Source organism: Cyrtonyx montezumae, unplaced genomic scaffold, assembly GCF_038088225.1.
Source record: "Cyrtonyx montezumae isolate F1298 unplaced genomic scaffold, pur_monq_1.0 scaffold_18, whole genome shotgun sequence".
Lineage (NCBI taxonomy): Eukaryota > Metazoa > Chordata > Aves > Galliformes > Odontophoridae > Cyrtonyx > Cyrtonyx montezumae.
In genome coordinates this window covers 2,560,777-2,587,670 of record NW_027071914.1, presented here as the reverse complement: position 1 = coordinate 2,587,670, position 26,894 = coordinate 2,560,777, and the positions used below count along the sequence as shown (strand labels likewise).

Sequence of the window (26,894 nt, the reverse complement as noted above, 5' to 3'; positions counted from 1 at the left end):
GTCAGATTTCTGCCACAGCTCAAGAGAGCAGCTCAGCGTGACAAGGAAACAAGATGTTCTCAAGCTTGGCTATGAAACAGCCACTTTAAAGCTCAAGTACGGATCTGAAGCCTTGCTGGCATAGAAAAGAGCAAAGCAGGTGTTTCCTGGACTAAAGAAAATAAATCAGGAGTCCATACTATATTCTTAAATATGGTTTAATACTCTTCTCCATTTCTGTACATCACAACACCAAGATATCACTGCTTGGGATCTCTCTGCAGAGGCTATATAGAATGCGAAGGCTAGGATTTTTCACCCCCGTTTAACGTGTTTGTATGTGTAAGTGTAATACATATCAGTATATATTGATATACACATCAATATATAATGCAATATATATCACTGAAGAGAACACATTGATTAAAGAAATACAAAAATTTGGCATCATTTCCAAACTTAAATAGTAAAAATAAAAACTACAAAAAGGAGCTGCATACCCTAACGTATCATGTGAAACAACAAGCAGTATATTCAAAAATGTAAATTTACATCCAATTTTTCTGGTCTTGTCATGTCACATCAGACCCATTTACAATGGCAAAATCCAGAGCATACCGCTGTGAAGGCCGCGGGTGTGCTCAGAGCTGGGCTTGTGTGCACCTCTGGCAGACGCAGCCACACCTTCCGAGAGATTGCAGCTTTGATGCAAGAACAGCAAAGCCCTCTGCCAGGTTATAAACCAGGGTTACAAGTCATATTTGCTCACAATGACAGTAATTTTGGACCTCAAAGAACAGTGTGGCAGAAGTTTAAGACAAGCTCCTCCTCCATTCAAGTGAAACAGGATTACTGGAAAAAAAAAATAGGCAGGTATGCAACTAGCAACAGAAGCTGCTTTTGACTGATGCACTCAGAGTGATCCCAGTGAAGAACAGAACTCCCAGGCACGAAGATGTCAGTGCCCATCAGAGGACCCAATAACCCCCAAAAGCAGCAGGACGTGCACCACCTTGAGCCTGTGCTAACTTCATCCTCCGCCTGCAGGACCACCTGAAAAACCCTCAGCCACTCCTAACAGGCCAAAACGCATCCTATACAGCGGGCATAACAAAAAAAAGCTTCCGAGTCTTGATGCAACCAGAAGTTTTAACCCGTTAAGGGCGCATCAGAGTTCAGCATCAGATTTACAGGACACTTGAGAGCCACTACAACAGACTCCCTTAGTGCTGGAGACAGACACCTGGGTGGGCTGTGCCGAAGCTCCTGTTAGCATCGAGTGGCCCAAATCACCAGCACTAAGGCTTCAGCCAAGGACTCAGATCACTGATTATTTCTGGAAATCACCCGCTTCTATTACAGAACTGTGGGTTCGATCAAATTCACATAACCAAGGAAACCTTACGCAGTCCTAAAGCAAAAACAAAACAAAATTACTGAGGAACAAAACGAAGTGTACCTTCACTTAAATCATGTTTATTTTTGTCAACACTGAAAAAAAAATCCTGAAGGCTGCACTGCTCAAATCCAATTAAGCCCAAGACCTCAGCAGCATTTTCATTGCAATCAGTGAAGTGCATTTCCTAGTTTGTAAGAGCAGTGCTTCTGCAAATAGGTAAAAGCACGTTTGGCTGGTAAGCCTCCCCAAACCATCTGAAGCAAGCCACACCTTATAAAGCTAGCACTCTAAGGTAAGTGCTTTCTCATTCTTTTGAAGAGAATAAATGGCTCCAATTTCATTACATTTCTTCTTCTGCAGTCTAAGCTGAGAATGCCATGTAAATGGGTCACGCTGCTGCAAAATGCAGCAATTGATTTCTCCAATCAAAGTGAAAAGAAACAAACCAGTAGGATCTTACTTCTATTAATTTTTGAAGGAAGAGGTTTACAGCAGTTAATGCATCATGAAGGTTAAAAAAATCATTTTCATAAAATACAAGAGCAACCAATTTCACCATTGAGTAAAAGTAAAAATTGGGATTCTTTTTAAATTAGTCCAAAGTGGCATATAGGAACTTAGTAGTTTGCTGCTGTACTGACACTATGACAAATCAAAGTGTAGGGTTTTACTTTTTTAAATCCAATGTTTGTGGATCAAGTTCTGGAAATGTTCCAATTCTAAGGCAGGGATCTGTTGTGTTTTCCACCATGAGTTTGCTCCTTGGGTTGGATGCTGGAGGGGCGAGGCACGTTTTGCCGGACCCAGGTCGACTACCTAGTAGTCATCAAGGTCAAAAAATTCATCGTCTCCTCCTTGGTATTCCATTCCCTGGAAGTCCACTCGGTACCGCAAGATACCTGGTAAAAACAACACACTTTAGCTCCTTCCAAATTCAAAGAGCTCGAATGGCATTGAAAAGTTGATTCCCTGTCTGTACATTACAAGTTTCTCACCGGAATTTGCAGAAGCTAACTTTGCATTTGTACTGCAAGGCAGCTACAAGCTGAAGGCTGACAGCAGATGCACAGCTACAGTGAACGCCACATCCCCATGTCACTGCTCAACATAATACACCGTCAAAAGAAAGAAATACCTACCTGCCCAGCACAGACCAGTTTTCTTTATGGCTCTGCTGGTCCACTCCTAGGAGCACTGCATCTCCAAGAAGCACCAGAGACATGTCATTTCACCCTAACATGGCTGCTTTCACTGAGGCCTAGCAGTTAAATCAGAGAGCATCTGATGCTGAAGCAACTTTTACAATGTAAGCTGAACTCAGCAGCTAACTTCCTGGACTACTCTTACCCCACATGCCAAGCCAGGCTCCTGGGATGCTTTTGTCCCCAGAAACATTTACCTAGGTAAAGTTTATTTGAACTGAAGCCCGGTAGCAAACAGTACGTCACCTGGCTCTGACAAGATGAGAAGGACTCCTACAATTATAAACCCTCAAAAGGTTAGAAACCTGCTGTTTTATACATAGCCAAACTCATCGAGCATATTTCCTCTGAGTGCTATTCTTCGACTGCTAGAAATCCTTTCTGCAATGCAGTGAAGGGTAAAATATAGATAAGTTTTGAGAGACAAGTAATATATCCAACTGCTTCAAATAGGAGACTTGTGCTTCTCATCCACCATTTCTACATAGTAGGGCACAGTATTCCACAAAGCACCAGTACATACAGACAGAAGCAGATCACAGCCCTTCGCAAACTCAGCAGCTGGAAAGGACAATCCACCCCCTGTGCACTCTGAAGGGCAAAACAATCTGAGGAACAGCCTAAAAGCAACAGCTGCCTAACGTGCATCACCATCTCGCTGCATGCGAAACACACCTCAGAGATCCCTGCTGAACATCAGTTTCTTAAACTGGTGTAATGACTAGTAAGAGTAGGGCTCATCTGCTTAGTTCTCCATTTGTGCTGGCAACAGATAATCAGATCACCCACTACAAAAGAAACAACAGCAACATTTTCCTTCTGCAGTTTACCTCCAATTCCTCCAAATCCTTTGACAAATTGGGATCCTTCCTGTGATTTGTCTGTAACAATTTCCAATGTTGCTCCAAATTTCTTGTAGTTGTTTGCAAACCACTCCAGAAGGGGCATACTTTCTATCAGTTCGTGTTCTTGGCCAGTCTATGAAGACATTTGGGGAGGGGAAAAAAAAAAAAGAATGTTACAGTCATTGCATGTTAACTGTCAATAATGCTCCTACTGTGAATTGTCTTTGGCTTGAATATCAGTGTCCTGTCTGTCTTCAGACTGACACACTAGCTTCATGCTCCACAGGTCAGAGCAGCATGACATTTGCCAGGGTCTGAGTGGTAGACACCACTGGCACAAGCACAGGACTCCTGGTGCTAAGAGATGAAATATTGACAGCTCTTGTTTTGGACTTCCATACCACGGAAGTCAGTGAGGAAGTGTTTATTCTTCCACTCAACTGTCACCTCACACTACTCTTAGTTTTCACTGTTTCTTTAGATTTACTTTGTACCCAGCAAACAGTCCACTGGCACTGACTGAACCAGGCACTGTTTACTCTGGGAAATACTGGCCTATGCAAATACAGAGGCAAAAAGCTGAGTGTTGTAAAGTAGAAGGTCAAGCGATTATTGGCATAGAAACACTGCATCACTTCAGATAGTAATGTAAACCTTCTGCACACTGAAGGAATTGACAATTACCCCCAGAAGGAGAAAAAGTGGCTGGGAACAGCTGTGCTGGCAGTCCTAATGCAAGATAAAGATGACCACCATTTCTATGAGGGACAGACTTTTGCCCAGCTTAGACTACATCAAACAATACAGACCCACCTTCTTGAGGCATTCCAGCCTGTAAAGGCATGAAACACGTAGACAGTCAAGGACAGATACATATTTCAAATGTATCTAGCAGCAAATTTGAATTCAAGTGCAAGGGAGTATAGCAGTTTCTAATCTTATTGTTGCTGTTTTTTATATTGACTGAAGCAGTGAGCAATGTCTGGGACCTTAGACCACATGATACATGGCAGCTACCAAACTCCTCTGGTGAATGGGTTGATGGTGGACAAAGACACTATCTTGCCTGTCACCTAACCTAATTTATACAGCCTCAGAACTAGCAGCATGGAAGACTGGATGGAGAAAAGCAAGGCAGAATCCAAGGGTTACACACACCACCCTCCCCACGTCTCCTCTGAGCACAAGAAAGGTTGTCATGCTCACATACTTGTGACACTAAGTCAGACATTCAGAATTTGGCTTCACCAGTACATTGAGAATAGAACTACTACCTGCAAAGCTAAAATACCTCTTTGTCTGTGAAGTGGGACTTATCCTTCTCCTGCTCTGGTGTCAAATACAGGATCTTCTCCTCTGAGAAGAAAGAAAAAAAATATTAGGTTGAGACTATCAGAAGCAGGTTAAAACCAGCAGGACACTGGAGACAGAGCCATCACAACACAGAGGGCTGACACTGCCCTCCTTCCCAGCAGACGCTCTGTGGGAAGCTCAACAAGGCACACCAGCAGTGTGTAGTGTGAAAAAACAAGGGAAAAAAAACAAAAACACCCAACAACCACAAAAAAACCCCACAGCACATCACAAATAAATGCAAGGATAATGCCACAGGAATATGGTTTGTATACAATCACTAAGATTTTTTTCTAATGGCCACAGAGCTCATCAGTCTCCCTTCTATAACGCACCAGTGTAAGTGCATTTATACTTACACTAGTGAGAGACAGACAATGGCACTCTTCTGATAAATTGTCACCCTAGCACTGCTGTTCTTTACTCCATAACCAAAGTCTAACCAAGTAAGATGGCTTAGGTGTTAAACTCCTCATGAACTTTCCAGTCCCACAGAAGCACCACCTACCCTCTGTGCCTTGGCAGTGCAGAACATATCTCATGATATCCAGATTTTCATAGACTATCAGTATTTCTACGGCTCCCATCTCCAAAGCTTTTAGTGTATCTTCAACACCAAAGCAGTACTTCCCCGTGTCCTGACTGATTTCATCGAAGTATCGTCCTGTAGCCAAGACACACAGAAACAGATTGTCATGAACAAAGATCACACCACATGGATTATTAAACAAGCCTGATCTGAATGCAAGAAGAAACTGAGGACTGCAGCATTGCTGTACGAAAGCAAGGCACATAACTTATCAGAGCACATAACTCAGAAGATTCACTGTCAGTAAATCAGCTCTATTAAACCCTGCCCTGTCAGGAACCTCGATCCATCTGAAGGGTTACCTTAGCTAAGGAACAGTAAATTGGTCTCATCCATCAGCAGACACTACTTAACTCTGTTCTCCTCAGTGTAAGGTAGCTATTGCTACTACTGCCCTCTTATACTTTCAAATCAGCAGCATCTGTCTGCTGACAGTCAGATGAAGAACCGTTTCTACTGCTGTCTTAAAAACCAATCTTAATTCTTATGCTGAAGATGCCAACAATCCAAGGAAATCTTTTCTTCCCTCCCATCCCAATGTCAGCAAAATGCCTGAAACTAAGGCAACCGCTGATGAAATGATGGACAGAAGGCCAGAGGAGCCCTGGTGGGGAAAAAAGCAAACACTTCTTGAAGTGCCATTAAATCCTGCAACATTTAAGAAGGTGTCTGGAGTACAAAGCATCACTGCAAGCTGTACTTTTCTCAGTTCAGAAGTGCATGCACTCAACCAGGCCTAAAACAAAAGCAGAGTATTCAGTGAAGTACATCTGGCTCAATAAAACACTAAATATGTAGTCAGATACCTATTAGTTTCTTCTCTTGAATGAATTTCACATTGGAGAGGACCTCAGTTGACAATTCAATTGCTTGATTGAATCCATTTTCTCCTCCGTAGGAAATGTCAACTAGTTTGAGCACTTTGGATTGCAATCGCTAAAAGAGAAAGTATTACACAGCTTTACTACTTTGTTACACCTCAAGAATAAATACCTGGAAAGAGTTGCATCATTAATTTATTTTGTTCACTTGTAAGCAGAGGCTGTTCTGAGTCAGAGGGACCTCTGAAAGCTTTCAGAGTGAAAAGAGTGAAATCATTTAAGACACCGAGGCTACTTGCTTCTGGAGATGCATCTTATGCCAAAGCCACCGTTAGTACCACCATGTTACTACCAACAGCTTAGGCATTTATTTACTCAGGAAAGGCCACTCACCTGATCAAACATGTCAGATTGACTTAATTCAGTTTTGAAGTCGGCCGATCCAGCTAGAACGAGACCAGCCACGTTCACCTTGTCTCCAGAAATGAACAGCTGCACCGCTGTCTCTGCCACCTTCCTTACATAGTTGTGTCGTTTCTCCATTCTCAAACGAGCGAAACGCAAGGCAGACTGACCTCCTCTACCTTTACAAGAGAACAGATGTGAGGTAGCAATTTGGAAGACTTTTCATTTCAGGAAGGTTGTTCGCACATGGTCCCCACTGGGCCCTGAATAAGTGAAGCCAAGGGCAGATGCAGCCTTCAGAGTGAGTCTGCCACAGGCTGAGCTAGGGGCATTCAGCTGGAACAGCAAGCAGAGTTATTTATTCACAGAAGGATACTTCTCCATGCATCTCGCAGCAGGTTTGTTAATTTATTAAGTACAGATTGCAACTCTATAGCAGTTTTGCACAAATGCACACTGCATCCTGTACCTTCCGTAAAAGCTATCTCCTCTGCCTCACCATTCTTGCTGACACACTATTACCCAGTATTCTCTACTACAGAAGCACGCCCTACTCTACAGCTACACAGGACCATAAACTGAGAGTAGCTAACAGATAATTCACTAAATTCATTAGTGGCTTAGTGCAATACAGCATGACATACTGGAACTAGAATTGTGCTTGCTCCACTATGCCTCTGCTTCTTACAAGGAACAGGTCTGTGCTTTTCACTGTTTCTTGCATGCAATACCCTGAGATGCAAATGACATTACTACCCAGTAATCTTTAGTTTAAAATGATCCCCAAATCAAGTAAACGCCCAGACACACCAAGAAATAACGAGTACCCCTTTAAGGAGATCAACTGCACATTACTGTGATTCATTAATTTTGACAGAAGGCTCAGACTAGAGGCTTTGCTGTCAGATTTCAAGGGAGCAAAGAACTGACTTCAGCTGCACACATCCAGGCTAAGTTCCCTGCGTCTACCTTCACATCCCCCTCCCAACACACTGGTACTCAGCTGCGAGCAGTTTAGAGATAAACCAGTGCATTACCATGCTTCTTTGGAAGGTCCACAGTGAATTTGTGCAGGACTTCTCTTGTGTTTCCTTGAAGAGTTCCAAAGAGTGCACCGCTACCATCTATTACAATAAAGCCAAACTTGCTGTCATCAGAAAGCAGCGCTGTAAGAGCCTGGAACAGAGAAGTGTTGTCACCACGAAGCACTGGCTTGTTGCAGATCCTGCTTCCAAATGACTACCAGGCACCACACATCCCAATAACCTCAGGTCAGCACACAGCCTGTAAGACTCTTATAAATAAAGCAGACTTCCGATTACACTTCAAACCAAGAAGGATATGAAAAGAAACTAATGTTTGAACTTGATAACTAGTTTCACAGTGTTACCAGCTCATCATACAGTGCCACATTCAGGTGTACCAGTAAAGCCTTAAAAAGAGGCACTGGAAAACCGTTGGGTTAAAGGCATTGCACCTCCACAAGGCTGCATCACCTCTCCAGTTGGCAAAAGTGGAAGAGTAATTTCTGTGGCATCCCAGCCAGGAAAGCCAAACCTGCTTTGTGAGCTGACTGGGCTATTAGTCAGATCAGCTTTATACTACAAAGCACCAAGAAAGCTTGACTTCCATCCATCACAAGTACTGTTCTGCTGCACCTACTGTCTTAGTCCCACAGACAGAACAATGAGCTATCTACAGTACAACAAATTCAGCCTTACAAAGCAGAATTCATTTAACTGTAGCAATAACTGCCTTGTGAGTAACTACCTACAGAGAAGAGTCATAACTTCATTTTGCTGGAAAAACAGTTACAGATCAAGTTCTTCTCTTCATGGAAGGGAGCTAAACTCATCTCGTAAGGTCATTCACGTTGCCTGACAGTTGCACAGTACAAAGGCTTGCAAGCTCCTACCGTCTGATTTCTTGCTTAGCCCTCATTCTGCTGGTGTGGGATTCCTTCAATGGAATCCATCACCCTCTGTTCCCTGGTGAGGCACAGCACACAAGCAGTTCTATACATCCATTAAATGTAATAAGAATCTTCTTTCTGATGTTACATTTCAGCTGGCAGAAATGTATTAGTCAGATGGAGAACTCACTTGTAGAGTTCCAAATTGTTTTGTCACCAATTCAATAGTGAAAGAGTGGTGATGGTTTACTTCACCAGACCCCTAACTGCCTGCATGCCTGCCAGCTTGATTATTGGGCTGAATGGCAAGGATAAAAACAAATCATCTCTATCCAAAATCCAGACAACCAAGTCTACGCATTTCAGGCATGAAAGAAACGGAGACAGTGAGGTTTAATGGAATCTTCTGGCCAAAGTAAATATTCTGTATTAATTCCTCAGCAGAGGGATGAATGAGATGAGGAAGTGGCATATTACATTGCAATCTATTTAACTGGGCCAGAGCCAAGCAAATCGTGTGACTGGAATGAACGCTCCAGCCAAGATATCAAAATAAGTCATTGTAAATCCTATCCTTCAGAAACACATTAGGGTTCATATCCCTCTTGGGAAGTTGCTTCAATTTCACACAGGCAGTAACACATCTAGAGAAAATCTTATCAGATACCCTTGCCAGACAGCAAATGACTATGGTTCTGATGTTCCTCATTCCCTCTTACTCTTTAAGTACCCAATGATCAGCAGTTCCCCCAATTCCCTCTTCATTAGTTCTGCCAGCAATTCCACACTATCCTATCAAGCACAAGAAAGGAACGTGCGCTTTTATTCCGTTCCTTCAGCCTGGGAAGTGTCCTTTTCCCACTTCAGCCTAACACTGAAGATCACATCCTTTCTTCCACTCCCCGACATATCCTCACTTCCCTGTGACATCCATCTGTGTGCCCCAGCAGATGTCCTGTCTCGAGTCCCAACCACACATCAGGAACCACTCGGTTAAAAGCACAGCTCAGTGACCAAACCTGACAGTCACAGACAGATCAGAATTCCAACACTAACATCTCACTGCTTGGGACAGCATGCAGTAGGTTTTTACAGGTAAATCTGACTCTGCACTGCAGACAATACCAAGTAAAAATAAGTATGTTCTCCAATAAGACAGGAGAGCAAAGAGCCACCAGATAAAGATGCAGTTAGTGTTCACGTCACCAGTAGTATCAGTTACCAAAAATTCCTCTCCAGTTATTGGCACTCTCCTGCTGAGCAGTGCTACACACCAGCAAGAGTATTAACAGCTGCCTCCTGGGAACAGCCCACCGGGCAGCAGCTACTTTTTTGTACTGAATCAGTGCCCTCAAGCAGGAGCTGCTGCCAAGACCAAATTAAGCCCTTTCTTGATAGGGCAGAAGCAGCCTATCACCATCCACCCACAGCCAACAACTGCAGGGACAAATATCTCCCCTGGCTTTCTGCCTCTGACTCTCTCCTGAACCCCCCTTTGTTTACCTCCTGGTTTCAGTCGCCCATGGACACAAGCAAGAGCTGTACTCAACTGCTACACCTCCCAGGTCAAAGGTTCACATGTTATTTGTGGTGAACGTTATGGACACGAAGTACCATCATCTACTGAAGACCTTGAGAGTGCCACTGCCAGAGCCAAAACAGATGTAGACAACAAACTGCCCTCACACAGTTAAAACCACAACAACCCACGTTAATCAAAATATGCCTCAAACCATCCATTTGACTAAGATAAGAAGATGCTGGATGAAAAAAATCCCACCTCACCCCTGATGCACATGCAGGTTCTTCATCAAGGGTCTCAGGTAACACACCCGTTATCAAGACTGGCAGCACTGAAGCCATCTTGGCATTACCTTAAGGCCTGGCTTGGGATAAGATCTATGGGCCTCTAACACTGCTTCCAATTACAGTGAAGAGCTAATGCCTGTGGGTTACACTAACTCAGCAGCTGCTTGCTGGGCCATAAAATCAGCTATAGCAGGAGGTGGACTCAGCTCTTCAACTCCTTTCAGCAAATATCACACATTTCTGCCTACCAGCCTTTTGCAGCAGGACATCTTAATTAAAGCCAGCTGTTCTACAAACCATGGGCTCACACACACACCAAGGACTGCTTCCATGAATCGAGCACAGTACGAACATCTTGCCTACTGCAAATCCAGTGGACAAGAGGAGACTTCTTACCTCCGTGTGGAATTTGTTGTCACACAAATACAACGACGTATTGATTGGTTTGAAAGGTTCAAAGTCGATGTTGACTTTCTTCTCTTTTCCTTCTTCTGTCACAATTGTTCCACAGTAAACAACCAGACCATTTGGAGGTACTGCAAAGTACATAATGCAATTTTAGATCACTGTGAAAGAGTGCAAGCCGTAACCATCAAAAACTATCCAGCACTGAGACTTCTGTCAGAACTGAATCAGAAAGTCTCAAGTTTTTTTTTTTACCTACCATTTCCCCCACTTTATTCCCTCCCAAATCTCTACAATGGAAAACAAACTGATGTTTTTAGTTTGTTATACTGAGAGCAGTAAACAAAAGGTAATCTTATCTAACACTGACGGAACGACTCAAGGTACATGTTCCTGAAGCACTGCTTTATGTTAAACCTAGGAGCATACAAGCTCGTAGAACCCAGAGAAAGAATGAATGCCCCCATAAAACTCTCATGGTGCTCACATAGCAATTTCTAGACTGATCGCCTCAGTGAGGGCCATTTGCCATTGTAAAGACAGCACTGACCAACTCTTTTCCAGCACTTGTTTCTGCTCAATGGAAAGTCACTAGTTTAATGCCCATTAATTACACAGAACAGCTCTTAAGGCTGACCAGGTTTAGACGAGTCAGCACTGCTAAGGACCAAATCATGAGCCCTCTTACCAAAGACAAGGATTATCCTTCTACTTATTTCCAAGGGCTACCCCTGAAGTGATCCTCCAACATAGCCAGAATACCAGAGTAAAACAGCAGCACAGGCCAACAGATCTGATTAGCAGAATTCTGCTTACGTATACAGGAACTCAAGATGCTTCCAAGCGAGGGAAGTTTGCCAGCAGCCACAGACACTGGGAGTTACCTTTGTTATACAGTTTGAGTCTTTGCTGTACAGATGTAATGGCTCCCAGTACTGAAAGGCGGTTCACTCGGGATTTAATGTTGGAGGCAGTGCCAAACTCATCCGCTAGCATTTTTGCCACTCGTGATATCTGGTCTTTGGGGGGAATGATCAATGATATCATGCTGGTACCATTGCTGAAAAAGGAGAAAGAAGACTTGTGAGCAGCCACCAGCCAAAGTACCATCGTGTATTCAGACCACATTCCAGTTGTCTCCTCCCTGCCCCCACGGCTTCCCCAGCCTCCATGGATGCTTCAACCCCCTGCTACCAGGGTAGTTCATCTTCTGCTGGACAACAGCAAGAGAGAAAATGTAACAAGCTATTCCAAGGATTTGCCTCCATAACCAAGAATTCACATTAGCCACTTACAGTCCAGTCCTCCAAAGGTGCTTGTTTAACCTGGCATACTACTTGGGGAGCAAAGAACATAACTGCAAGCAGTCCTCAGCTGAAGTTATTTAAAACAATGCAGCCACATACTTAAGGACATTTTTAAGCCCATTCCGTTTGATCTCAGACAGCTGGAGCACTAACCAGTCCAAGTGTTGCTTTAACACATTGTTCTCTTCAGATTAACACAAAAAAAACTGAACTGGAAGGTTACTTTGCTGCAGTTGGTCTTTCCTACTTCCCTGCTAGCACTCCGCCTCCTAGGGAAGCCCTCTGCTTTAAATAAGGTGTACTTCAGTACACCACAGCTGGCTCAGAAGCACCAGCCCCGGGCACAGATAAGACCCCACAAATCACAGAGCTAGCTTAAGCTAAATGAAAAAAAATAATAATATTGATATTCGATTCTCCTAAAGCTTTGGTATGGAACCTGCAGAGATCTAATTTCCAAAAGCAGCTCTGTGGTTCAATTCCACCCAAAGCCAAAATGGACATCAGGGACATTTGCCTTCCTACTGGTACCTCCCATTCACCACTGATGTATCCCAGATGCCCCAAGTGCTGCTTCTGCACCACCCCAGATTTAACCCAGGCTTCATTCCTCACATTTAGACAAATATCATAAAAATCAAATGCCTCACCGTGTCCTGTAGCTTTCTCAAGAGCAAAAGCTGTACTGATTCAGAACCAGATCACCAACAAAGTGCTTTTCAGCCATTAAAAAAATAAAAAACATCCTAACATAAAATCCATAAGAGCAGACAAGATTCTGTGAAGCTGTACCACAGTCCCTGCCTGAAGTGACTGGGCTACAGAGGCAGCAGGGAGGTGCTTCAGAAAGCCTCCCTTCATCAGCCTCTTTACAGAAGTTGTACAGCTCCCTTCCAAAGATCTTCAATTCAGGCCAAGTCAAATCAGGTGCTGGTAGGTTAAATAAGTCTCTGACCTTAAAGACAACTAATTGGGTTTAATATCTGAGATCCCCACACACACTAATCAGGAAAGTCATAAAGAAACACTTGCATGCGTTATTCCCACAGGGATCTCTGTGCTGCCTGACAGTTACCACAGACTTCCAGGTCATGGCAGCCAAGAATACTCCAAGTACACTCAATTAAAGCAGCTCACTCCCCGGTGAATGGCACGCCTTGAGGGACACCTAATGGCCTCCTGTTCCCAGCAGGCTCCTTTGAGTGAGGCCGATCAGAAGGAAAGCAACTCTTGCTAACTCTTCTCAAAGTAGCACTCTTGAAGCAATCTCACAGTTCATTTTTTCCTCTGAAAGCAGACACTCACTGCTTCCCAGAGACAAGGAAGCTCTGCAGATCACACCTAGCTGGCTGCATCATGACCTAAGGGCGGTCCCAGCAGCAAGAGACACAGGACCAACCCTGAGCTCTCCTGATGGGAACAGACCACATGCAACCTTTCCTCTGTATAAAGTGGGAACAAGCAGATAGCGAGGTACAGGAGCCTAGTGGAAACAGCAAGGAGGAAGGCCAGCTGTACCCTTGTCCTCAAGGAGGAGCCTTAGACAACATGTTCTCTCTGTAAATCTCACCAATGCTTTGCACAGTGCAGTACTTGGTGTGATGCAACCCTTCACCAAACTCAGCACAGATTTAAATCCCAATGCACTTTCCATCACCAACATCAGGTGCATTTCTCAGGTTTGACATGCCTTCATCACTATTTACTCAGACACAGCTATTCCAGGCACTGACAGCTGCAGTGCCCAGCAGAGCAGTGGGTGCTCAGCTCCCAGCACTGCCCCCCACATCCCCACACCCCGAGGGGCAGTCCGAGCTGGCACACACCACAGCTGGGCACAGCCAGCCCATCCACCTCTCGTTAGGCAGCGAGCTAATTGGAGGTAACAGCACTCACTGCTGCCTGCCTCAGCTCCCCCTTCTTTACATGAGGGCATGGTTGAAGTCTGATCCCTACCTGAGGGCAGGTCCCTGAGAAACTGGACCAGCAGGACATTGGCTCAAGCAGGTCTGCACACAAGTGGCAAAGATGGCAGCAGAGCTGCCCTGTGCAGCACAGAGACCACATTCACCTGCCACAGAAATGGCTTTTCCCCTTCAAAGCAAGCTTGTATCTGCACGTGACCTTCCTGCAGGACAGTGAGGTCTGAAAACCTGCAGCTCCACCTGTTAAAAGCACCTCTGAGACAAAATGCAGCAAAGAAATCCTAAGAAAACTGCAGTTGAAAAATGCTTGGGGGATGGAAGCACTCTGCATCTCTGCATAGCAATACAGCCACCAGGTTTCCTATTGGTCTGTGCAGCCAGTGCCTCAGCAAGGCGACAGGTACTTCTGCACCTCCCATGCCTCGTCCTCCTCCACAGCTGCTGAGCATGTCTGAGTCAGTTTACTCCAGGAGCCCTGTATGGGAACCATGCAGGTACAGCCTCCGCCAACAGCACCCTCTGAAACCAACAGGCTTCACTACTCAGGAGCACATGGAATACTTGTGCCCAGCTGCCAACCACCATTCCCACAGCAAGCACGCTGCCAGGCAGAACTTCATTACCAAGCTGTTAGAGTGAACAATTAAATAATCCATCTGGATTAAGGGAAGCACTCACAGCGAGGGGTCGAACATGCAGTGAGCTGACTTCCCCCCACATCACCCCCAGCTCTCCCCCAAGGAGGGACCCGGGGCACTGCCCATGACAATCTGCTCTGCACTGCCAAGAGGTTCTCCTCTCTGGTTCCAGCTCACCCCAGACAAATTCTGCTCCATCAGCTGGAAGCTAATGCTTTCAGACTGAACTGCGCCAGGAAGTTTTAAGCAGCTACAGACAGTGGCTGTCTCTATTCCGGGCTCACAGTGCCAGCACAGCAGCCAAATAGCTGCCACTGCAACGTAAGGATGTGCACCAAGATCCAACATGCTGAGATGCCTGCTTTGTAAGAAACTGGCATCCTTGTCTGCAGGACAGCACAAAATGTGCCACTGCTCATAGAACCACAGAGGAGAAAACAATTGGAAGCAATGAGGGCACCTGTCACAGACTGCAAAGAAACCAGGCGGGTGGGGGCAATTAAGTGCCAACCTCTGGAAAAGTGGAAACACTTCACTGCTGGGTGCTATGGTTACTAAGCACACCATGCCAGCCCTGCCAGTAATTGGCAATTAGCTCAGATTTAGCATGGCCTGGGAGATACCAGCACTGGGTATCTCCAGCACAGATCCAGGCTCTGAATTTGCTCCTACCACCCCAGGGAGTCTCCAGCTTCACTCCTAAAACCCACCAGAGCTGCGTGGGAGAGGGAGCTATCAATTCAGAGCAGCGAGCAGTGGTGTGTGCACTGCTGAATCAATTCTGGCCTTGGCCAGAGCTGAAGGGACAAGTTTTGCTGGTGCTCCTGCAAGAATGTACCTTGGCCTCCAGAAGGTCATCGCTGTGAGATCTTCCTGCACTTCCTAAGAGGTACCATCCCACAAGATCTTACTGTGTCTTGCAACAGCTGTGGGATATAGGATCCAAGCAGGACACGTTGGGCTCTTCAGAAGCAGAGCGGGGACTTCAGAGAGTGCTTCACCCAGCTGGACAGCCACACTGAGCCCCCAGCCACAGCTGGCATCAGGAGTGGTGCTCTGTGTCTGCATTTCTTAGTTTAACATGAAGAACCCCCCCGACAGAATGCAAGTGTGCAGAGCAAGCAGTGTATCACATTCAGAACAAGCTGCCAAATATACCCTGCGGCTGGGTGCTGTCACAGCTGAGCCTCCTGCTCTGGGCTGCCATCTCCATCTCCACAAGTTCAGTTTTGCCACTCAGAAGCAGCAGCTGAGCAGGCCCCAGCCCTCCAGCTCACACCACACACAGGCCCAGCAGTGTTGTGATGATCTCCCACAGCGTTATCTCATGGAAGCAGCCACCTGGAAGGCCCCATGAAGCAGCAATGCAGCAGCACCAGCCACTGTCCCCTCCTCTCCTCCTAAGGAGCAGCTGGCCTCCTGGGACGTGGGACAGTGCTCACGTAACAGCCATGCAGTATAAATAGCAGCTCCTGGCCCATCCTGTGGCATCAGACTTGTCCAACAACAGCTGAGCTGTGCTTCTTCCACAATGAAGTGGTTTACACTAATAGCACACTGCATAACGAGCAGACACAGAGGCAAGGGAGGTCAGCCATTCTCTGTGACTCAAGTGTATTTTCACAAGACACCAGCTTACATGCACCTTGCTTTCCTTGGGAACAAAGGGAGCAGCACAAGGCCTACGTGCAACCACCATAACCTGGCAGGAGTGTGAAGCAGCTTTCAGATAATCTGACCTTACCCACAGGGTACAGCTAGGAGGCTGCCTCAAGCTCCATACCCTTCCCAAGTATCAGCCCCTGTCTCCAGCCCAGAGGACTACAGATCACTGGGTAGCTCATGCTGCATGCACAGCCAGAACTACAACAGACCCCTTCCAGCAGCAGCACATCCATGGGCAGCTGCAAGGTGGGTGCCAGCAACACCCATGTAAACCCAGGCAGAGCTTACTGCAGCCAGGCACACAGCACAGGACCAAGAGCATTATTTCCAGAGGCCTTTGCCTCTTCAGTGAAGGCCTATGTAGCATAGTCCCACGCAAGCAGCAATGTAAAAGAACAGCTGAGGACTTTTTTGATCCTGTATCTGAGCAGAGATGTTGAATGAAAGGCTATAAAAAGTAAACGTCCTTTGGTACAAGCAAGTACGGAACTGCTGGTTTGGACTCGCACAAAACACAGGCCACGAGACACTCCCTGCTCACAGAAGCCTGGATGCAACTGTGCTGACCTTGCCTAGGGGAAGTTCTATGCACACACTCTCACAGCCCATGAATTATGGCTGGGAAGTGCATAAGCAGGTCATAGATGTGCCCTTTAAAGACTTTATGTCTTTTAATAACACAAACTCTCCTTCAAATAGGAAGTGACACAAGTTCACTTGAGATGCCAAACCCACACAGATGACTGCAGATGCAAAAGTAATGCAGCTTTTCCTAGAAATCCTGCCAGCTTCCGAGGAATGAACCGGGCATCCCATTGGTGCTTCAGACACAGTGTCATCTGGAAGCCTACCCAAAGCCTGCACTGCTCCACTGCTCTTCGACACCAACACAGCCAATGCATCACAATCTAATTGCTGCTTGGGAAGCAACAGCTCTTGGAGGTGTCTCCTTCAGGAACAGAGGAAACCCCACAGTTCAGTGGATAGTCTCAAAGCACAGCTCAGACACACACTTATCTACACACAGCCCACACCACCACTTAGAGGACAGTGGGAAGTACCACTACCCCATTTAAGCTTAAGGTAAAGAAGAGCTGAAAGCCATGCTGTTGGCAGCACTTTGTATTGCACTGTATCAGTAAGGACATCCCAACCCCAAACCTCAAAGGCACTGTACACCACTACATACACTACTGTTCTGAATAACCTACCAAAAGGCAGCACTAGTCCAAAGTGTTCCTCCAGAGTTGCCAGGTCTAGCAAAGGAGGATGCGAAGACCTGGAAGAGATTGATTCCCAAGCAAAGGTATGTCAAGGAGGATCTCCTTGGTACTACTGTCATCTACAAAGCAGAGAAAAAGCAAAGATGAGAAGAGCAGGCACAAGGGAAGGATCACGGAGCCAGGAGACCAAGCCACTCTTTCCTCAAGATTACCTTACCTTCAGGGTAAGCTTTAACTGGAGAAAAGGAGCCCAGGAAGCCAAGTGGTGAATGCCCCGATCAGCTTTAGAGTGCCACCTCTGCCCTGGGCAGACAGACACTGCAGTTATTGCTACCTCAGCCTGCACAGCACCGAGCACTCATCCTGTAACCTTGACCCAGAGCTCTAGACAGGAATCTTGTACCCCATCTGCCAGGAGGTCCTGTGTTACAGGAAGATGATACACAAAGCACTCTGCGTAACCAGAAAGAGCTTCGAGGCAGGCATTAAGGCTGCCCTGAGGACATATTCTGTCCTCTTACCCTAACCCACTGACCTTCTCAAAGAGGAAGAGCCCCCAGGTGCCATGTGAGCTGAGTGCAGGCTGTGGAGCTCAACACCACGCCAGCACCCCACACACAGAGTGAGCCCGCCTTCCTCCGCACACCCCTGCTCCAGCAGCAGGGGAGAGCTTCCCATGGGGAGGCAGCAGATGACTGCTTCTGCCCAAGAGCAGAGGGAAGGCTACAAATGTGGCCCAAGGGTTGGGGTGGTTGTGCAGCCCCCCCAGCAGCCACTGGATCACTGCCAGCACCTGCCTCCTGAGCTCAGTACTCACCGCTCCCCAGGGACAGAAGGGCAGCGACAGAAGAATTGGGTCACGGTGACTTCTCCATGCGGCACAGGACTTGGCCAGGTATCACTTGTCTGAGGGCAGCAGGTAACTGAGTCCTTGCCCGCTGAGCAGCACACGCTGCTCTTAGAGCTCAGCACCCCAGCTCAGAGCTGGTGACCAACATCTTCCCTTCCACGGCTGGAAGCAGCTCCTGCACTGAGGCTGCTGCTTTGGCAACGGTGTGGGTCCCACATCAGTCCTGGGGCTCCAGGAGGGGACCCAGCCTTCATCCTGCACTGCTGGGACACGCTGGATCAGCGCCAGCAGATACTGCTCACCCCATGGGAAAGGTGAATCAATGCCACATTGAAATCCTTGGATCAAAGGCAACGCATGACAAAAAGATAATTGCATAGCCATGTTCTGAATAGGCCTTCCTGGCTGCATCTGACCTAACGCAGAAAGCCTGGGTTCCCAATTACTGGTAAGTGGAACAGGCATTTCTGCACTTCAGACACTTGTGACTCACTGGCAGGCTTGGTTGTGCCACAGCTCCCCTGCTCTCCCTCCTCACTCTCCAATTATTAATGCTCCAAGTTTTAAAGACTTGTTGCATTATGCTAATGGGCCAGTTGGGTACAAGATGTACACTGAGGGACTGAAGCACAAATCCAGATTTGTTCGTTAAGATGTTAATGCCTCAGAGCTGCATGGGAATACGGAGCCAAAAGGGAAAAAAAAACAGAATTGCCACAAAGCCAAAAAAGTCTGTTCTCTTTCGAGGTGTTCATTCCCATCTCCTACCACGTCATTTCTCTTCAGCAGTCAGGGTCTCATTCATTAGCTCTTTGTGAATGATGATCTGTGCATGAATCATGCTGTTCAGCAATGATTCACGTGGTTGTAAAGGAGGGTATCGGGCTACCAAACTACCAAAGGCCATAAAACACCGACTGCAGCTTGTCTGACACGGAACAGCTCTCCCAGAGCAGGTCATTTTCCACCACCTGCTAGTGTTCTCCAAACAGCACTTGATTGTTGCTATAATTCAAAAGGAGCAGGTAGAGCAGGCAGGTGAGACAGCCCAGGAAGCGTTTGGTAACAGTGGCACAGGCAGTGTCAGCAGCCCTTCTGCCACAGACCCCCCACCATTAACACTGCTCCACGCAGCCCCAAAGCAAGCTCTGAGAGAGCCTGCCTTCCTCCTGAGCCCCAGCAGCCCTCACCTGCAGCACCGTGAGCAGGGAAGCCACACATGCAAGGTGATGACCTGCCACACAGCCCTGTTTTCCCTCCTGCCACGGGCTGCTCCCATGCCAGCCTCTCTGCCAACGCTTCCTCCTCATGCTACCAAGAGTGAAAGGCAGTATTAATATTGTAAGTTTCCTCTCTAACAGAAACATGCCCTTCTTTGGAAACGACCCTGAAGGCAACTGGACTGAGAGAGCACTGCTTCAAGGAAGCACTTCAGCTCAGATATGAACTTAAATTATAGTAACGATAGCTCATAAAGCCAAAGCAGAGAATTACTGCCAACGAAGACAAGCCCTGTGTGCCACACAGCCCTTTCTACTCCTCCAGCCCTTTCCTCATGTACCCCTCACACTCCCCACGAGTGAAAGCTGCTGGAGACACGTGCACACTGCAGCAGCTTGCTGCACAGAGATCTTCGGGGCTATTCTATGGCAAGCACTAACCTGACACACCAGCACTACAGCCCAGCTAACACAACAGATGTTGGAAAGCCAAGGATACCCTGCCACAGCACTGCCCTGGGCAGGCCCACCAGCTCAGCCAGGCCTGGCCAAGGTCTCCACAATACTCCACATCCTAACGTGAAAGCTTGAGCTCTGCAGAAACAGATTCTGTACCAACACAAACCCCGGCACAGCTGCAATGACAAATGGATCCCACTGAGATGGGAGGGGAAGAGATCCACTGTCATCCCAGGAGCAGGGGATGCTCTGAAGCCACACATCTCCAGCAGCATGGCCAGAAACCCATCAGAGCGATGCGAGATCAAGGTAAATCCTCCACCCGATGCATGGCATCACTGAAGGACAAGACAGCCACACCAGTGCCTCCATACCTGGAGCCACACAAGGAACCAGTAAACCCCCCATAACACTGTGCAGTACAGCAATGCAGTGTCAACCAAGTGTCCAGCACAGTACAAAGAGCAGCCCCATACCTGCTACCAGTAGAACATGCTCCCTGCAGCCAAGGGCTACAGGCACTACCAGAACTGACTGAATATTTGCACTGCTTAATTCAGGAGAGAAATGCTGCTCACCACTGTGGAGCGACATAGCACGGGCAGCCCCAAACTTCCCCAGAGCTTGTTCCAATGAAACGAGGAGGAATGCAAACCCGCACAGGACACCCACCTGAAACAGACGCTGGTTATTCTCTGACAGCATCACAGCATCTCCACCATCACCTCACAAGTCTGTGGGCTTTGAGGTCATCTCTGGCAAGGCCCACTGCACTAACAGCAGAGCAGACCACGACTTGTCTCACTCTCCAGAGCCACCGGGTTGCCCTAGCAGGTCTCAGCCCTGCCACCCTGCCCAGGCACGAAAGCGACAGCAGCACAAGGTGCAGAGATGCACAGCCAAAGCAGACTGCAAAGGTGGGCCCTTCCACCAGGACCAGCAAGGCTCCAGATGGACTGAGGGAGAGCCCGGCTGCTACCACAGCTTTCTGCAACGTGCACTGGGCACAGTGCTCCTCTGCAAGCCACAGGTCAGCCCGCAGAACGAGCACGCGTTTCATTTTGCAGAATTCCTGTACATTTTCACACCTCTCTTTACTGGTTGCTTTTTATTTGCTTCCCATTTGGTTTCTCCCATATAGCAGATGGAAGTTTCAACTTGACAAAATCCAAACCGTAGTGAGAAAGCCTCATTTCTCTTCCCCGTGACCCAGAGGCACCACGACCATCCCCTTCTCTCGCTGTTTCTCCATTCTCCTGCCTTAATGCACTCCTTACAGTTATAACTGGAATAAGTTACTCGTTCAGGCCTAGTTTTTGAGTTTGCTCAGAAAGCCTGCATACATCCTGTTAGTTCACCTTCCAAAATACTCCGTTTGGAGACACATTCTGCTCCCCAACCTCCACCCACTCTGTTTGTCAGCTGCAGCAGGCAGAGCTGCCAAGAACACCTTTCTGTTCTGCTCTGCCCTCCGCTCCAGCAGGGCAGGATGGCAAACACAAGGTTCTGCCTTTGCTGAGCTCAAGGCAGGAGAGGTGTCTCGTGGAAGCAGCTCCCTGAAGGTTTTGCCATTACAACACAGCCCCACAATTTGCAGCAGCACCCACTGTGCTCTTACCCCAGGTCAGAACACCCACCTGCCCAGCACAGAACTGTTTGCAGGAACAGAGTCCTCGTCACTGAGACTTGGAGAAGTTTTTCAAACGCTACTGAAGTGTGACATCTCAGGCCTAAGCCTGCAAGGAGACTGCTAGCTGTTGCTGGTACTTGATTCTGCCAAGCATTTACAGCTTACATGAGCAGAAAAACTGAACTCAGCCCTGCTAACCATTCAGGGCCATGGAAGAACAAAGAGCGATTGTCAATTTCATACTGACACTGGAAAACTGCATGAAGCAATAACAGAAAAGCTCTGAGACACAGGATAAGGAAAAACACAGTGGCTAACACCACTCCTGCTCAAGCTGCTGCAACATCCAAATGCAGAAACAGCTGCAGCTACCAGGGGGGGCACAGCCTTTCACTGCGACTGTGTGTTACACAAACCAACCGTGGACTGCTGACTGCTCAGAAAGCAGAATGCTCCTGTAAGGGAGAAGCTGAGATGCTTGATGAGAATCTGAGCAGCTCAAGCTACCAGCGAGAAGGGCTAGACTTCTCACAAGGGCATAACTTGCTCATCGTTGTCCTTTCACTCTCAGCTCTTCTGGCTGGAAAAGTTAATTGCCTGAAGCACAGAGCCCAGGCCCTGCTTGCCCTCTCTCACACTCATTCTGCAGATACCAGCTACTCCCTATCCCTTATCACCATATCAGAAAGACCAATTCATTAACTTCATACAGGGGCAGACAGTTTGCAGCCCTGCTTTGGAGCACACAGAAGACAACACATAGTTCTGTTTTCAGAAACGAGATACCAAATGTACCTCCTCCTTCACCCTGTCAGCAGAGAGAGGGTCTGGGGTAGGTTTGGGGCGGTGCTGGTTTTTGTGTTTGTTTTTGCCAGGCTCTTGCTAACCAGAGATCACTGGTAACACCAGCACTCCAGAGAAGAGTTTGGGAAAAATTACAGGACGTTCTTCTTGCTAGGATGCTACCTTAGCATTCAAGCAGCAGCTTTCCCCTCACTGCCCTCCAGATGATGAGCTTCTGGTGAAGCTGAAGCTCTAATCTCCTCACCTCATCTTCTGGCCACATACTGTCACTTAGCTCAATTATCCCAGGCATGACAAAAGCATTTCCTTATTCTTGTGCTTCCTTAACATCCCAGTAGTACTTCACACATTTTATTGAGCTTTGATAGAAATGGCTGCAAAAAGTGCCCATGAACACCCAGCTCCTGCTCCCTCTACTTCCCATCCCTTTGATCCACTGCAGGAACAACCAGTGCATGAAACTGGGACACGGCTGCTGGGTCACTATTAGGAGTGCATGAGTAAGGGAAGGTGGAGACACCGAGGAGTCCTGGCTCCCACATTGTCCTATTTAAAGGCTTCGCCCCCTAACCCACCCCAGAACAGGTCTTCCTACTTGGCAGGAAGGGGAAGTGACTCTCCCAAAGGCAGGAAAAGCCTGCTTCGCTGGCTCGCACCTCTGGTGCCAGCAGGCAGAACGCTTCTGGTAGCAGGAGCCACAGCATCTCTTCCCCTTACTGGACCCAAAGAGAGGAAGATAATTTCAGCCAGGACTCACTGAAAGCAGAACATGCATTTACATGTAACCGATATAATCCTGCTTACAACAAGGACTGCAAGCATCAGCAGCCTTCAGCAGGTGGTTTAGCAGCTAGCACACACTACAGAAGGAACGAGAGCATCACAACACCTAATAGATGTGCTGGACCAGACGGCTCACCTAAAACTCCTACATGCATTTTACTGCACTTGTAGCATCTTGAACATGAAGCAGGGGTGTGCCAGGGACGACAGATGGGTGGGGGAGGGCAGCAGGGCAGCTGCCCCAGACTGAAGGGCTCACCTGCTCCAAGCTTGCCCTTCCCCCTCACTTTTTCCAGGAGCTCCCAGCTCTACCCTCGCCTCTCCAACATCCGCCTGTTCCAAACGATGAACAAACCAAGAGCTGTTCAGTACACGCATGCTTTTGCTCGCAGTTAGAATGAGATAAAACGCTGAACGCTTTTCCAGACACATCCCAGCACTGTACAGGGAACAGAAAGGTCTTCACAAGCTGCAACAGATGCCTGTAGCTGCCTGAGCCCTTCCAGCTTCATGGCAAAAACTGTCCTCAGGCTCCTGTGCTCGCTGGGACACCCCTGCCAGCACAACACATGCCATCAGCAATGCACGAAGGCACAGCTGAGTGATCAGCTCAGGCAGCCAAAGGAGACTCTGGAGCAGACAAGGACAGCCCCAGCTCCACATTCTCTTCTCCCACACCCCAACCCTTACATGGCTACATTGCAAGTCAGATTAAAAATACAAACTAATGGAGATGTGGCTTAGGTTCTCCTCCCCTTTCCCTCTTCTCTGGGTTAGTTTCCAGCTGAACGGTTCCCTGGCCCACTCCACCAGCACTAAGCAGGGGACAGGCGCCCTGAGCAGGATGGCAGCAGTGCCCCCACTGGTTTAGCACCAGTCCTGAGCAGCCTATGGAACTGCAGCTGTAAGGGTGGCCCAAGAGTCACCCTTAATTTTTATTTTACCAAAGCACACGCTTTTATTACTTTTTTACAGCTCCAGTGCCTACAGTTCCTGCAATAACCAAAGTCCAAGCAATTCTCGACATGCACAAGCAGCTGCTGCCCGGCGAGCACACGGACAGCCCCACGTCCCCTCCGCCACGGGGCACGGCGTGGGAACAGCCAGCACCTCCACCTCTGGGGAAAGAACGGCATTAAAACGCAACGCCAACTTCAGGGAGGGCAGAGACCTCGCATTCAGCACTCGCCGCGTCTCGGAAGAGCTTAACACGCGGGAAAAGGAGCGAAGCGCTCTCAGGAGGAAGAAGGGGGTGAAAAGAGCGCGGCTGAGGACCAACAAAGGGGGCCGCCCGCCCGCCCGCTGCTCCCAGCCACCACGCGGGGCCCAGCTCTCCCGGCGGCGACCGCGCTGCGGGGCCTCTCCTCGGTCGCTCGTCCCGGCAGCGCCGCCGGGGTCTGAGGGGCGGCGGGACCCGGCTCCTCGCGGACCTCCGCCCGTTCCTCCGCCCCACACGTGCCCGGTGCGGCCGCTCCCTCCCCGACCCCGTCCCTCCCAGCAACGGAGCTGTGGGCCCGGCCCCACCTCCCGCCGCTCCCCGCCGCTCACCCGCGGGCCGCCTCCAGGCTCTTGATGAGCTTCTTGATCTTCCAGATCTCCACGTTGCGGTCGGCAGCACTGGGATCGTCCGCCATCTTCTCCCTCCTCCTCCTCCTCCTCCTCCTCCTCCTCCGGCTGCGGCGGCCTGCAGAGGCGCGGCGGCACACGCACACGCACAGCAGTTAGAACCGGCTCGGCCCCGCCCGGCCCCACCCGGCCCGGCCCCGCCGCGCCCTCACCTCAGGCCCGCTCCCCCCCGGCGGCGCGCGGTTGGCGGCGGCGCTGACGTCGGACACCGGCTGCTCGCGCTCCCCCTCGCCGCGCTGCATGTGTTGCAATCGGCTCACATGGGGCCTCTGACATCACTTCCGGGGGACCGGGGCGGGGGGCGCTAACCCGCCCACCCCGCCCGCGCGGGAGCGGGGCGCCTCGCGATTGGCCGACGGGCCGCGCGGGGAATTGTGGGACAAGTAGTTCGCCGCCCTACTCGGCGAGGGGGGGGCGTGCGCGGCAGAAGTCTCGCGAGAACGGCGGGGTCAGCCGCGGGCGCTCTTAAAGGGGCCGCGCCGGGAAGGAGCGGCGTGGCGTGGCCTCGGGCGCCCGGAGGCCGAAGCGGGGATTGCGGCGGCTGTCCGAGCCGGGGCCGAGCGGAGCCCGTAGCGCAACACGCGTCACCCGACTTAGCTTTAAATTAAGCTTATAGAGGAGGCTAAGAGCAACACATTGAGAAACAACGTCGAGGGATGCGTTCAAACCGTGACAGAGAGAAGCATTCATTCAAGGCCAACCCGGATCAATGATTCAGGAGCCCGGGCGCCGCGAGATGCCGATCTGCCCTTGCCACGGATCACGAGACGCGGGCAGCAGCGCTGCGCCGAGCTGCCCCGCCTTCACACTTGTTGCATGCACACAAATGCCTGCCCGCCGCCGCGTTGTTGCTTTTCCCTTTCCAGAAGGTCGCACACACGGAAGTGCAGCAGAGAGGTGACCACGTAACAGCGCAGCAAGGGGGAAACCGCGGCTGGCAGCAGCAGGGGGTGGACCCTATCACCTCACACCAACCGCATTCCCCCCACACTCACATCCAGCACAAACTGCAGGAACCCGCTGCTGCTGCAGCTGCACAGAGGCTCGTGGCAGCGGACGTGCTCCCGTTCCACCCCAGGATACCAACAACTCCACGTTGGATGCTTTTCTGCTTTTATTGAAAAAAATCCAGAATGGATCCACCAACGGTTTTATTGTCCAGGAAATCGTTCTGCCATAAGCAAAGAGCAGACACAGCATGGAGCAGAAGGCTCAGACAAGTGAAGTATGCAACTTCCACGCGGCCTCTTCTGTAAGAAACATTACAGCTACATCTGAAGTAACCCAACCTCCTTCAGAACGAGGCCACAAACCGAGCTGCAGGTCACAGTGTTCCCCAGCAACAGAAGCAGCCTTGTGACTGCACTGCTCACAGCCCTTACGACCTGCTCACCAATACAAGGAAGATCCACTGGAATTTCAGTCTCCACCTTCTGATTTAATAACGTGCTTTCCAAACTTTGATACCAGATTTAGTACACCATTGTGTCAAGGATCAGAATTAAATGCTCAGCAAGTCCCCATGTGCCTCAGTTGAATACCACAGGGCCAAACACTTAGGAGTTCACATTTGACTATCCTGGCCTGTATTAGAAATAGTGTAGCCAGCAGGAGCAGGGAGGTGATCATCCCCCTGTACTCAGCTCTGGTGCGGCCGCACCTCGAGTACTGTGTTCAGTTTTGGGCCCCTCACTACAAGAAGGACATTGAGGCCCTGGAGCGTGTTCAGAGAAGGGCAACAAAACTGGTGAGGGGCCTGGAGCACAAGTCTTATGAGGAGCGGCTGAGGGAGCTGGGATTGTTTAGTCTGGAGAAGAGGAGGCTCAGAGGAGACCTTATTGCACTCTACCACTTCCTGAAGGGGGGTTGTGGTGAGGAGGGGGTAGGCCTCTTCTCCCTGATAAGTAATGACAGGACGAGAGGGAATGGCCACAAGTTGCGCCAGGGAAGATTTAGATTAGACCTCAGGAAGCATTTCTTTTCTGAAAGAGTGGTCAGGCACTGGAATGGCCTGCCTAGGGAGGTGGTTGAGGCACCATCCCTAG

The 26,894-nt window shown here is 48.8% G+C and overlaps 1 protein-coding gene across 1 annotated transcript; it reads right to left on the bottom strand.

Annotated features, from left to right (window-relative positions):
• Positions 1–1,435: 1,435 nt before the first annotated feature.
• ETF1 (eukaryotic translation termination factor 1) lies at positions 1,436–25,111 on the bottom strand. The gene is made up of 11 exons (XM_065734462.1): positions 25,002–25,111; positions 24,772–24,907; positions 11,604–11,779; positions 10,711–10,850; positions 7,631–7,769; positions 6,582–6,772; positions 6,174–6,303; positions 5,287–5,442; positions 4,717–4,781; positions 3,411–3,558; positions 1,436–2,277 (listed from the first exon to the last, which is right to left on the bottom strand). Exons 2-11 carry the CDS (start codon positions 24,855–24,857, stop codon positions 2,195–2,197), a joined length of 1,314 nt encoding a protein of 437 aa, XP_065590534.1. The 5' UTR covers positions 24,858–24,907; positions 25,002–25,111; the 3' UTR covers positions 1,436–2,194.
• Positions 25,112–26,894: the final 1,783 nt, after the last annotated feature.